At 44.5% G+C, this 13410-nt stretch overlaps 1 protein-coding gene across 1 annotated transcript in view; it reads left to right on the forward strand.

Annotated features, from left to right (window-relative positions):
- LOC147700898 (killer cell lectin-like receptor subfamily B member 1B allele A) overlaps positions 1–13410 on the forward strand; it is a 157347-nt gene that overhangs the window by 55473 nt on the left and 88464 nt on the right. Inside the window, exon 3 of the mRNA XM_086929266.1 lies at positions 11933–12013. Within this exon, the coding sequence (XP_086785392.1) occupies positions 11933–12013 (81 nt within the window). The remainder of the gene's footprint in view (positions 1–11932; positions 12014–13410) is intronic.

Consider the following 13410-nt stretch of genomic DNA (forward strand, 5'->3'; position numbering starts at 1 on the left):
GGCACAGTGGCAATAGAGAGATTAGAATTGTACGCACCAGATGAAATACTGTTTTTATCCAAGGACGTTACTCGGAGAGCGAGGTCAGCTCATGAAAATTTATCAAATTTGGCAAATAGATATATGATAGACCTGTCACGAACCAAAGCCTTGCAGCCCAATCATAGGCTAAATTGCACAGACCTAGATTTGGATGAACGTAGAACGATTGGACTAAGAGTACACATACGGGAACTAGTCATGTGTATCAGGATATGGAGAGATCTGGATAGATGGGAGGAAAAATGGTCTAAGAAGGGATCTGTCAGAAGAAGTACAATTGTGAAATCCCAGGATACAGACTTAATGCGAATGGAAGCTTTCCCTTTGCGAGAAATCGCGAACGGAAACTACGTTCACGTACCCTGGAGTAGGGGGGATTTGGCGGCATTTACCAATTCCTTCCCAAAGCTTAGAGAAAATCCCGTTGAGTGGTACAAGCAGGTAGAGAGGTTTGTGAAGATCTCTAAGGTGCTGTGGATCGATTTGAACACATTGTTCGATATCGTAGTACCCGGAGATTTGTGGACGGCATGCAAACTTAGTATTGAATGGCCTACTTGTGAGCCTCCGAGAGATAACCGGACAAATGGTCCATCAGATAGAGTCATGGAAAAATACGAAAGAGTAATAACATGGTTGAAAGAGAAAGTGCCAGTGCAGGACATAGACTGGGTTAAGATAGATCGAACAACTCAGGAGCCCAAAGAGACAGTTCACGAGTTCTATGAGAGGCTATTGAAAGCATTTAAACAATACAGTGGGTTAGACGTAATGGATCCTAAGGACATAGGACAGTTTGTGTCGAAGTTTGTTTTAGGATTAAGACCAGACATAAGCCTGATGATACAACAGCATCTGATCTGTTGGCAGAACAAACCTTTAGACGAAATTTTGAGGTATGCAAGGTACTGTAGCGATGAAATAGATTCGAAGGCAAAGAAACTCAAGGAAAAGTTAATGCTGGTACAAATGCAAGCAGCTGGAAAGGGTGGACAGCGGCAACAGGGAACAGGAACGCAAGCAAAGAAACAGAATAATCAGAGCAGAGATGAGGAGGAAAGACCGAGACCGAGAATGGATATTGCGACACTGAAAAAGACAACGAGGTGTCATCAGTGTAACGAAGTGGGACATTGGAGACGCGAGTGTCCTTACAATGTTGAGACAGGGGAATTAGAACAAGAGGAGGAAGAGGTACAGAATAACGTGGTTAAGGGAGCCGCAGTCCCGAAGGGAAAGTTTATCAAAGGGGGGACTCAGACTCCTCGAGCCCCGTTTCCTCAACCACCTCGCATTACAAATGGAGGGAAAACCTATAGACAAATGCCATTGTTTGTAGGGGGAGAAGAATGCTACTACGTTGATCCCCTTACAGGGCAACGAGTGAATAGGGAGGAAGACTGTACTCTAGGTGCAGCCCTGGAAGTAGATCAGAGGGGACCATACGTAGAGGCTGAAGTAGCTGGATGTCCTACAACCTTTTTGGTGGATACAGGGGCCACTCGATCTACGCTGAGATCAGCGGTAGTCCCAGGTCTGCCAATATCGGGAGAGACGATTCAGGTGGTAGGAGTCGCAAACAAGAGGATGACGAATCCTCTGACCGAACCAGTGTCAGTAAAGATAGGGAATTACAGTGACGAACATCAGTTTGTGATCTGTGATTCTAGCCCTGTGTGTTTGCTAGGAAGAGATCTATTGTGTAAACTGAATTGCACAATACATTGCACACCTGAAGGAGTAGAAGTACAGACCAATGATGAGGATGCCGATTTTAAGGTTGTAAACTCGCTAGAGTGCGTGGAACTATATCCTACCTTAACAGTGGAAGAGTTTCCACAGGATTTGAGGGAGAAAGTGTCAGCTGAGGTGTGGGATTTTACTGGAGAGGAAATAGGATTGATCAAAGGAGTAGAACCAGTAAAGATCTTGGTAAGACCCAATGCTGAGTATCCAAGAATTCCACAATACAAGTTGACTCCGGAGACGATTGCAGGAATAAAGCCTGTGATCGAATCCATGATTAAACAGGGAATACTGAAAGAGATCGTGGGTAGTCCATGTAACTCCCCGATTATGGGTTTGCAGAAGCCTAGCGGAAAATACAGAATAGTGCAGGATCTTCGAAAGATTAATAATATTGTTGTCTCATGTTGTCCAGTGGTACCGAATCCATCAGTGATATTATTTCAGATACCGTTCCAAGCTGAATGGTTTACCGTGATAGATTTGTGTCAGGCTTTCTTTTCGATACCGTTAGATGAAGAGAGCCAGTATCTTTTCGCTTTTAAGCTGGAAGATCGCGTTTTAACATGGTGTCGTATCCCTCAGGGGTATACAGAGAGCCCATCGATCTTTAACCAGCTACTGAAGAGAAATCTTGAGAGTCTAGTACTGCCCAAGAACTCGGTTCTAGTCCAGTACATAGACGACCTCCTAGTTGCGTCAGAAACTGAGGAAGCTTGCAGAGAAGACACCATTACCTTACTAAATCACTTGGCCGAGAACGGACACAAGGTGTCTCCAAGTAAATTGCAATATTGTATGACTGAAGTGCAATACTTGGGCCACAGGATTGAAAAGGGAAAGCGGAAGGTGTCTCCAGACAGAATAGAGGCAATCATGAAAATGAACGCGCCTACAACACAAAGAGAAGTCAGGATGTTTCTAGGTATGGTCGGTTATTGTCGGCAGTGGATAGCCAACTTTTCACTAAAGGCAAAACCGTTATTACAACTGACGCACAAAGGAGTAAGTGATCCGGTACCATGGGACAAAGATTGTTTGATGGCATTTTTGCAGCTGAGGGAGGACTTATGTCGTGCCCCAGCTTTAGGAATGCCTGATTACACAAAACCATTTTTGCTTTACTGCTGCGAAAGAGAGGGATGCGCGTTAGCAGTTTTAGCTCAGATACATGGAGATGCGCGTAGACCAGTAGCGTATTTTTCGGCTACATTAGATCCAGTAGCCGCAGCGTTGCCCGGATGTCTCAAATCCGTAGCTGCAACGGGTGTCAGCATTGAACGTTCTGAAAGTGTGGTAATGGGTCATCAGTTAGTGGTGTACGTACCGCATTCTGTAGAATTGTTAATGACCAGGACTAAGACTCAGCATCTGACAAATAGCAGGCTCACACGCTACGAGCAAGTCATACTGGCTGCCGAGAATGTGACCCTAAAAAGATGCTCCGTCTTGAATCCTGCAACTTTGATGCCACTTCCAAACGAGATCGATGACGAAATTTGTACAGATCATGACTGCCTTGATGTGACTGAACTATGCACCAAACCGAGACTTGATATCGTAGATGAGCCATTGACTGACCCCGATGAAATTTTCTTTGTTGATGGTTCATGTGTAAGAGACAATATCGGTCACCTGAGAGCAGCTTATGCAGTTTGCACAATTACGAGAGTAATAGAAGCCGCTTGCCTGGAAGGAGTACACTCCGCTCAGGTAGCTGAAATTGTTGCTTTGACGCGTGCTTGTCTAGCAGGCGACAAACTTCGAGTCACCATATACACCGATAGCCAGTATGGTTTCGGGGTAGTTCATGATTACGGGCAGTTATGGTCTCAAAGAGGTTACATGACCTCCTCGGGTTCTCCCATTAGGAATGGAGAATTCGTGAGACTTTTGTTAGAGGCATTACAAGGCCCAACAGCTATTGCAGTGGTCAAATGCGCAGCGCATACAAAAAATGTTGATTTTGTATCACTAGGTAACCGCTATGCGGATGAAGTAGCGCGTTACTGCGCAGAGCAGGGATATTCTCACACCGATGTAAAAGTGGGGGGAATCCAGGAAAGAACTGAATTGACAATGTTGTTGGATACTGTAGATACGTGGGACGAATTAAGAAGTGTTCAGGAAAATGCACCAGATGATGAGAAAAAGAGTTGGGAAACAGCGGGTTGTGTTAGAAGTGAGATGAATTTTTGGATCTCTGCCGATGGGAGGGCAGTTTTACCAAATGAACTTGTTAGTCCAATGGCAAGGAAATTGCATGGATCAGCGCACATAGGTAGAGATGCTATGGTGAGAGTATTCAGACAAACGTGGTTTAATCCAAAGTTTAGAGTAGCGGCAGAAGCAGTGTGTCAGCGATGTGCGATCTGTCAGCAGCTAAACGTAGGAAAGAGAACACTAGTCACGTTGAGTCACATTGGGAGGTCTGGGGGGCCTTTCAATAGAATGCAGCTTGATTTTATAGAAATGCCTAAATGCAATAGACTCAGATACGTTTTAGTGATTGTTTGCATATTTTCTAGATGGGTTGAGGCTTACCCTACACGTAGGTGCGATACACTTACAGTAGCAAAATTGTTACTTAGAGAATTGATACCGAGGTTTGGGGTGCCATCCTCTTTGGAATCGGACAGAGGAACTCATTTTAACAGCGAAATAGTGAAGATGCTATGTTCAGCTTTGGGTATCGATCAGAAACTTCATTGCAGCTATCGACCAGAAGCTTCAGGGATTGTAGAGCAAATCAACAGCACGATAAAGTCCAGACTTGCCAAAGTTTGTTCAGCAACATCCCTGAGTTGGCCAGACGCACTTCCAGTGGTTCTTATGAGCATACGTAGCACACCAGATAGAAAAACAGGCCTCTCTCCACATGAAGTGCTAATGGGGAGAGCCATGAGATTGCCATCGGTTCCGACTGCAGCTCTAGTGAACATCACAGACGATTTGATCTTGGACTACTGTAAGGGACTGTCTGATGCCGTTAATTCTGTGTCCCTCCAGGTCCAGGCTGCAGAGGTTCCATCAGCACAAGATTTGTGCCATGACCTGAGTCCGGGGGACTGGGTCCTGGTGAAAAAACACGTCAGGAAGAACTGCTTAGACGTGCGCTGGAGAGGACCGTTTCAAGTCATACTTGTGACGAATACTGCAGTTAAGTGTGGAGGCCTGCCAAACTGGATACACGCCTCACACACCCGAAGAGTGCCAACACCTCTAGAAGAAACAGCTCCTCTCTCGGATGAGAATCCAGCGGAAAGCGGAGAAGATATAGAGGGGGAAAGCCAAGCTGTGGAGGTGATCGAAGAGGCTGAGACTGAGACGGAACAGGTCGACGAAGGTCAGGACACCAGTGGGACCGAAATCGCCTCAGGAGAAGAGAGTAATTGGGAGATAGAATCAGATACTGAACAAGCAGAGAGTGACCAAGAGACAAGTCCAAGAACAAGGAGCGGGAGGACAAGGAGTGATGAAGCTAGTTGGCCGGAGAGAAGGAGAAGGCCAAGCTTGAAAGCAGATCAAGAAAGAGCTCTTGTCCCGATCGCTGAAGAATTGGATCAGGAGGAGGAAACTACAGACTCAGGAACTGAAAGTCCAAGAAGATCGAGGAGGGTACGTGTGCCCTGCAGAAGGTACGCCACCCCAGAGTGGACTTATTTAGCAGATGTCTTGGGGACAGAAATCTGGGAGAGTGAAGAAAGTGAAAGTAATCGATCACGATCCATTTGTGGTAGTGGAGCTATGGATGTTGACGCCTGGACTCGAGACTGAGGGATTACTGACTTTCACACTTCCAATACCCCCATATTTGAGTCAGATTCAAGATCTAGTGCTAAATAGATTACAATTTCCAACTTTTGGTCAGCAAATTCCAGAAGAAGAAGAAAAAGTCATTCGGTTTGAATTATTAGAAATTGTTGTGAAAGCTGCAGGTGCGAGAATAATTGTTGATGCATAAAAGACTTTTGTATATAAACTATAAAGAAGAAGATAACCTAGCGCCGAGTGGAAAGAAGAATAAAATTAGGGATTACATTTAGAGGACGGAGAAGGGTTAGGGTTGTCTGTTGCTAAAAGAGAAAAAGACATTGTTGCGAAAAAGAGATTTTGTGATAAAGAGCACTTTTAAGACTGAGAAAGCAAATAAAGCAAACAAAGACTGCAAAAGGAAAACTTTTCGCAAAAGAAGGAGCTACGCTGTTTTGATAACATGGAGAACGGCAACCCAAACCGAAAAGCTAGATGTATAATAGGTACACTAATAGCAGTAGTAATTTTTCTCATAATTACAGTAGTGACAATATCATACATAATAGGACATGAAAGTGATAAAGAAACAGCAAATGTACAGCCTGTAACGACTTTGAGACCTGCTCTTGTGGGGAAGAACGAAGAGAGCAATGTTATACGTGAAAAGGCGTTATTGGCAGAAGAAGCTCGTAGATTGCACGTAGACGAGTCACAGGGAAACTTTAGGTCAAACGCATATGCTAAACTATTGTACGAGTATATCGATGCCATGGAGGCCAAAGATTGCTATGTTTGTATGCAATTGCCGGCTTCTGTAGACGAAGGCATTAGATATCATCATCTCCCACTGACTTATGGGATAACATGTAGTTTACTGCTTAGTATATTTTATGGTAAGGAAGGGTTTGAGTACTACTTTTCAAATTATGATTCGGTACTGCCTGAAGTTCCGAATTATAAGCAAATGAATAAGTGGGACTATTACAAAAAGGAGGATAGACTAGCCAAATTCTTTCTTCCTTGGGATACGTTAGATACATCATACGCACGCAGAAATAACCTAACTTGCAAAGTGTCAGAGGTTGAGAAAAAGTTCATAGGACAAGTAGACGACAGATACAGAAGGCAGAAGATTCTAAAAATGTCAGGACAATGGAAAACGGATTGGACCGAAGAAGAGAAAGCACATAAAAAGAAAGGTAGCAATGGTCCAATAGCTTTGGATAGAGAGCAGAAAGGGAAGTTATGTTTAACTCGAAGCAAGACGTATTATGAGAGTGTATTTGTAGGTGAAGTGAATTGCGAACATGCTTTTAGATTGGAGTACTATACGAAAGATTTCATGAAAGGGATGCAAGCTATTCCTAATGTGTATTTTGTATGCGGAAGAAATGCCTATGTAAAACTACCAGACAATTGGTATGGTTCGTGTTACTTGGCAATTGTCTTCCCCAAAATATATCATGCAAAGGATGTAGCGATCATAGAAGGAAAGGCTTCGAGGAGAGCGAAAAGGGAAGAAGGAGATGCAGAAGTAGTAGGAGATGTATTTGGAGCAATGTTTCCTATGTTAGGTTTAATACTTAACGATGTTAAGATCAGGAGACTGGCTACAGTTGTAGATAGATTGTCTGCAAGTACTGCAAGGTCATTAATGTTGGTAGAAGGCGAGATGCAGTCGATTAGAGCAATGGTTCTTCAGAACCGACTTGCTTTAGATGTACTGCTAGCAAAAGAAGGCGGAGTTTGTAAGGCTTTGAAGGTCCAGGAATGTTGTACTTATATTCCTGACAATTCAAAACCACTTGAGAAAGTCATACAGAACATTACACAGATTCATCAAGAAATCGAAGATTTATCAAAAATAAACGTTTGGGAAAAAGTCGGTCATGGAGTAGGAAAGGTTGGAAGTTGGTTTGCCAACCTTGGTAAAAGCATAGTATGGTACATATTAAAACCTGTATTGATAGTATTAATTTGTATAATCACATTGTTAGGTTTAGTAAAATTGTATAAATGGTATAGGTCGAACCGGTTACAACGAACAATGAGAGAGCAAGAAAAGAGATTAGCTGCTTTACAAGATCAACAGTACAAAAGCTTAAGAGCACTCGAAACGATGAAAAGAGGGAATATTGTAACTAGTCCTGTTTAGAGATGTTATTCAAATTGCATTTAGTGATGACTCCTAGAAGTCATCAAAGGGGGGACTGAGAGAGCGCAAATTTGAATAAAAATTATGTATAGGCCATATTTACAAGCACATCGTATAACGTAGGAATGAAATGTATATCGTAATGTGAAGTTGACACTTATAGCATATAGATAACCGATAAAATCCAAAATAATATAGGAAATGTAACTGTATTCACTTTAGAATATGTATTAGATTTAGAAGGCCCGTATACGTAGTGGGCTAATTTAGAGATGTGTAGAAATGCTTACGAAATGTATAACGTGCAAAGTAGAATTCATGTACGTGTGTAACCTTAAACCGGAGAAGCGGCGAGAAATGAAACGTGAAGAAATGTGTAGAACATGTATAACACGAAATAGTAAATGAGAAATAAAGTTATACTTTACGTAGTCTATATTCTATGTACAATGTATTCACATATATGTAAACGGACTTTTGCTAAGTACGAATATATATATATGTTAAAGGTTATACTGTGTAGAAGGCTTTTTGTAGGAAATGTTAGAAGGGTTTAGGTCATTTGTGATTTTAACCTGACTGACCAAGGGTTCGTAGGAGCGCAGTCCAATGCGTGTAATTTAGTGGACTCACAGGAGTCGTGAATAGCTTGATGTGGACGTGAGAGCCAAGGAGTCTAGCACTTGTTAGATTTAAGGTGACAATGCCGGACGGGGCTTATTGCCTAAACGTGAGGAGAGACGCTTGGAATTTGAGACTTGTTTTGAATGACCATTCGCAGGACCTAGAAGGGTCAAGAATCGCAGTTGTAAGTTAAAGTCTTGTTTAAGTTCATATGACTTTTGATCTGAAAGTGTCAGTAGAAGTCGCCAACGAGAAGACGAAGATGACATCTAAGGAGAAGGGTCAACTTAACGGACGACGCAAAGAGATGAAGCAATGGAAGAAGCCAGAAGCTGACATCATCGGGGAAAGTCCGTGGTGGGCGTCGAAGGGGCGTTCCACCCACACTGATTGTGTATTTTAGGGACAGCACCCCGGGGAGAAGATAGCGATTAGCCAAGGCGAACAGCTCCGAGCAGAAGCCATCATAGAGAGCTCAGAGTAGATGACTTGAGCAGATGCGCTGAGAGAGATCAGAGCGCAAGAGAGCAGTAGGCCGAGGACCCTTAGAAGAACGGATGGGTAGGCAGAGAGGGTACTGCTTCTTAAACTTAAGTTACCTTTAGAGGCTAAGAGAGTTTGAACTTATTCGGGAGTCAAACTGCTGACACCTTTTTAGGTTAGGAACTTGCGAAGTAGGGATGACACTTAGTATAGTGTAGGGACAGATTTAACTTGATACTTTTCTCTTTCTGTAGATGACGCAAAGGAACCACTTCATATCGATGCTTTAAAAATTGCTGATTCTGGAATTGATTTTGTATTTGTATACTTTGAGGTTTGTCCTGAGAGGATTGTATTCGCATTTAAATTTGACTTTTTATATAAAACTTTCAAACTTTATCAGTAAGTGGTTCTTCAGAGTGGCGTCAGTTTATGGGGTTTATCTAACCTATGCGGGGTTTGTCTTTTACTCAATGACAGATACCAACGGTCCAAAATTGACGAATGAGATAAGTTAGCTGATTGATCATAAATTGATATCAAAATCTCATTCCCCGCACTACCTAGGGTTGGAAACATTTTGCTTTTGAAAAATGGTTGTGTTTGAGTTTGTGTACAGGGGCCCAGGGGTGCGTGCTGCTGTCTGCCGCCGCTGTTTTGCATTCACCCGTGGCTTTTTCGGGTTGCCGGCAGGTCTTGCAACCATAGAGCCTTTGCATGGACCCAGAGTTCGTTCGAAGGGTTGGGAGCACTGCGAATACGTTTGGAATGGTGGATTTGCCAGCGGAGTGCACCAGCATGGACTCCAGTGCATGCGTTTGTCTGTATGTACTTTCTCTCTTTGGTGAACTTCTAGCTTGAGTTTGGCAAGTTCAGCAGAGACTCAGTGAATTATGTTTTGACTCGACATGCACAGGCCATTAGCTGAACATTGTGGGCATTGCCCTGCAGCTGCAGAGGCGTGGACATGGCCGCTGGTTGTGCAGTGGGGTCTCGGAGAGCATTCCATGGAGTGTAGAGCCCTGCAAGTACTGGTGATTTCTACGTTTTTGTTTCAAATTCTGTGCCACACGCGGATGACGTTGAAGTACTCTACAGTTTATTTTTTTGAAGGGAATATGAGAAGTGATTCAAATGGTGAACATGCATATTTGCTAAGAGGTGTTCGGGATGATGTCAAAGTATTTTGCAATTTGTAGATGCATATTTTGAGAGGTGCATCCAGGTCATATGGGTCCATGTTGGCAAAGACGTGTTGTCTTATAGGGAGCGTTGGGTTGTCAGTTTGTTCTTCGTGCTACAATATTTGATTTGGGAATGACACTGCATGTGTGGCAGTGCAGGTGCTTTGGAGAGCTGCAGTTGGATGTCACATACATAGGTGTTAGTACTGGGTGTTGTAATGCATGAATATGGAGTTTTGTCGGATAGGTGAGAAATCCATGTTCTGGGTGCTGTTGTTGGGATGGAGCGAGGGCCTACTTTCGAGTTTGGCCGATGGGATACTCATTCACAAATGTATTGCAGGTGCATTGTAGCCTGTGGCCTTTGTGTACAGAGCACAGAATGTGTGCCGGTGCGTGGCAGAGTATTCCATTCGCCAGTCTCTAGATAGCGCCTGTGTGTTAAGTTTGGGAGCTCAAGGCATCAGTGCTTGTTTGTTTCTGGGGTTTCAGTTTCGCAAAGTGACGTGTAGTTGCTAATGCTGGGTGGGTTGGTGAGGGGCTTTGAGGGTTGTGCACACCGTCCTGGGTATGCAGTTTTTCTCTACTGGGAGCGAGCTCAGACCTTCTCGAACTGATGAGCTGTGGTCTGCCCTTTCCATGTTTGCAGTAAGCCTTGCTGCTGAGATTGATGTTAATGTTGGGGAAGCCAGGCTCGATGGCCCAGTGAGTGGGGCGGTTGCACATGCCTGCCTGGTGACATCTAGACACTGGACTAAGGCATGCAGATCTTGTTTTTAACATTGGGCACCACAGCATGCACAGATCTTGCACTGAAACAAGATCTGCAATTCTCTAGTTAGGGCATGAGATAGGGGTTGCCTTGGAGCTAGTATTGGTGTTTGAGTTGGGGTGACAGTTGGTATTGGTGTTGGAAAGAGTTGGGTTGCAACTAGGATGAGGGTGAAGGTTGGATGAGTGGGATAGGGGTGGAGCAAGGACTGGAATTGTTAGCATTACTGGATTGACAATAGGTTTAATGATGGATGTGTGATTATGCTTAGATTGCAAGTTAGTTTTGGGGTTTGGATGAACACAGGTGTTTTGGTTGGGTCTTGCCGCAGGTTTGTGGTTGAGGTTTGTGTTCTAGGTTTAGAGTTGCAGTTAAGGTGGTTGAGCTGACGAGCTTGTAGAGATGCGCCTGTGAGAGGTGCTGAGACCTGAAGGGATTGTGGTGGATTGCTCGGCAACCCCGGATTGGATTTGATTTTACATCGCGGTTTTGGGGGCAGCCTCGTTCCAGCTCAAGACACTGGGAATGGGTGCGAGCCGGCGCAGCGCGGTGGCTGGCAGGGCACGGCGCTCTTTCTCTGCGCCGCTGCAGTGCGTCATGGGACACCCCCCACTAGGGGCGGCAATCTGGATGATAGCCCCGGGCGCCGCAAGCTCTAGCTACGCCTCTGCCTCCGCTCCGCTGACCTCGTCCTGGCAGAGGTCCCCCGCATCTGCAGACACAGAACAGGCAGGAGAGCTTTCTCCTACATCGTAGCCAAGCTCCCGGTGAACATCAGACGCTCCTCGACCCTAAGCACGTTAAGGAAGGACCTCAAGACCTGGCTCTAATCTGGAGCCGCTCCCCCCACCTAGCGCCTTGAGTCCCTCACAGGTAAGTAATGCGCTATATAAACCTCCTGATTGATTGATTGATTGATTGATTGAAAGTCTAGAGAGACAATAACTCCCGCTGTCATGGATGTTTTTCAAATGAAAGAAAACAAAGGAATACTTCATTCTTCATAGAATAGGCAGAGGGGGACTTGAAGGCATGCCAATCATAGGGGTTATGATCATTTTTTTGAGGTGTTGAAGGAGCATTTGAAAAATGGACCACTTCCTATCTCATTCCTTTACATTTGCATTCCAGTTCAGTGGTTTCCTTCTCTTCTAACTCCTCTCGCTTCAGTTTTCAAGTTGCACCAGGAGAACAGGGACCTGAAGATGAACCAGAAACAGAGAGACGATTGTAACTGCACCAATAAATCAGGTAAATTCAGACTATTCATTAAACAAAGTTGTATGTTGCTTCATGATCTTAAAAGTAGAATAAATATCACAAAAGCCTCTTTTCCACTTCATAGTTTAGGATTATATGGCTTGAAACTGGTCGTGTGGGGTTCCGATGATGAACTTAGCTACTGAAGGGGCACTTAGCATCCTCTTCAAGCTCTACTTGGCCACATCATGACTATCACATCCAGCTTGTGCGTTGTCCCGGGACAGGCCAGTGGGGGCCCAGGGTGACTCCTCCACCAGATCCCCAATTCATTCATACATGGACAAACAGGTGGAAGCCGGGGGGTCAGCTCACTCCACTGACAGAAGAAGCCTGTGCACTCTTGTAACCCTTATAAGATCAGACCCAGTTGCCCTGCAGGCTAGATCACAGAGCAAGTTGAAGAACTCCCTCTGACGCTGTCTGATAGAGGACCATTTCCACACTAGGTGACACCAAGGACAGGCAATTGAACACAAAAGCCTGCCCTGATTGTTTCCTACTATCAACTAATCTCCTGACATCATCAGGGCAAGCCAGGGCATACCAGAGAGATGAAGCTCACATAGATGGACATTGACCTTAGTGGAGACTGAAGCCGGCGTTTCCCTGGAACTGGCTGTCAATACTGTCAATCGCCCTGGGATAAGAGGCTGTTTAGGAGCCCACAAACAGACACACTTTCTCTCCTACTCTTCCACTTTCTGTCCTAGAGAGAGAGAGAGAGAGAGAGAGAGAGAGAGAGAGCGAGAGAGAGAGAGCGAGAGAGAGAGAGAGAGAGAGAGAGAGAGAGAGAGAGAGAGAGACAGAGAGAGAGAGAGAAAGTAAGTTGTACTGCACTGTTACTTTCTTTGGGGCTGGTTCCCAGACTCATGCTGCAGATCCAGATGTCTCTCTGGCTGGCTGGAGAGATTTTGTCAACATTGGGGCCTTGGTGTGTTGACTGCCACTGCACCCTTTCAGCTTCAAATCCTAGAATCCTACGCTTTTCATATAAATAAGGTGCTGCATTGGAATCTTGGACTGCATCTACTGCAATTCATTACAGACTAGGGGGAATATTTACTAATATTTGGTACGATGCAATGCAGCAAAAGAACGAGCTGCGTCAAACCGCCCCAAGATGATTCTTTAGAATTCAGTCAGGACATTGCATCATAGTGCGCGCTGGACTGTTCCCATGAGGAACAGGATCAAGACTGATTTGCATATGGCTGGGTTCAAACTGGGGTGGCAAAAGAACGGTGGATTTAACCCAGATCTCTTGACTGGGGGTGAGTAGTGTTTGAAATATTTCAGCAATCCGTCCATCATCTTTTTGTGTTTGCCATGCCGACCCACATATGTCTTGGGGGGGAAACCACTTAAAAGGTGAATGGTTTTTATTT

Source organism: Lissotriton vulgaris, chromosome 7 (assembly GCF_964263255.1).
Source record: "Lissotriton vulgaris chromosome 7, aLisVul1.2, whole genome shotgun sequence".
NCBI classification, from domain to species: Eukaryota; Metazoa; Chordata; class Amphibia; order Caudata; family Salamandridae; genus Lissotriton; species Lissotriton vulgaris.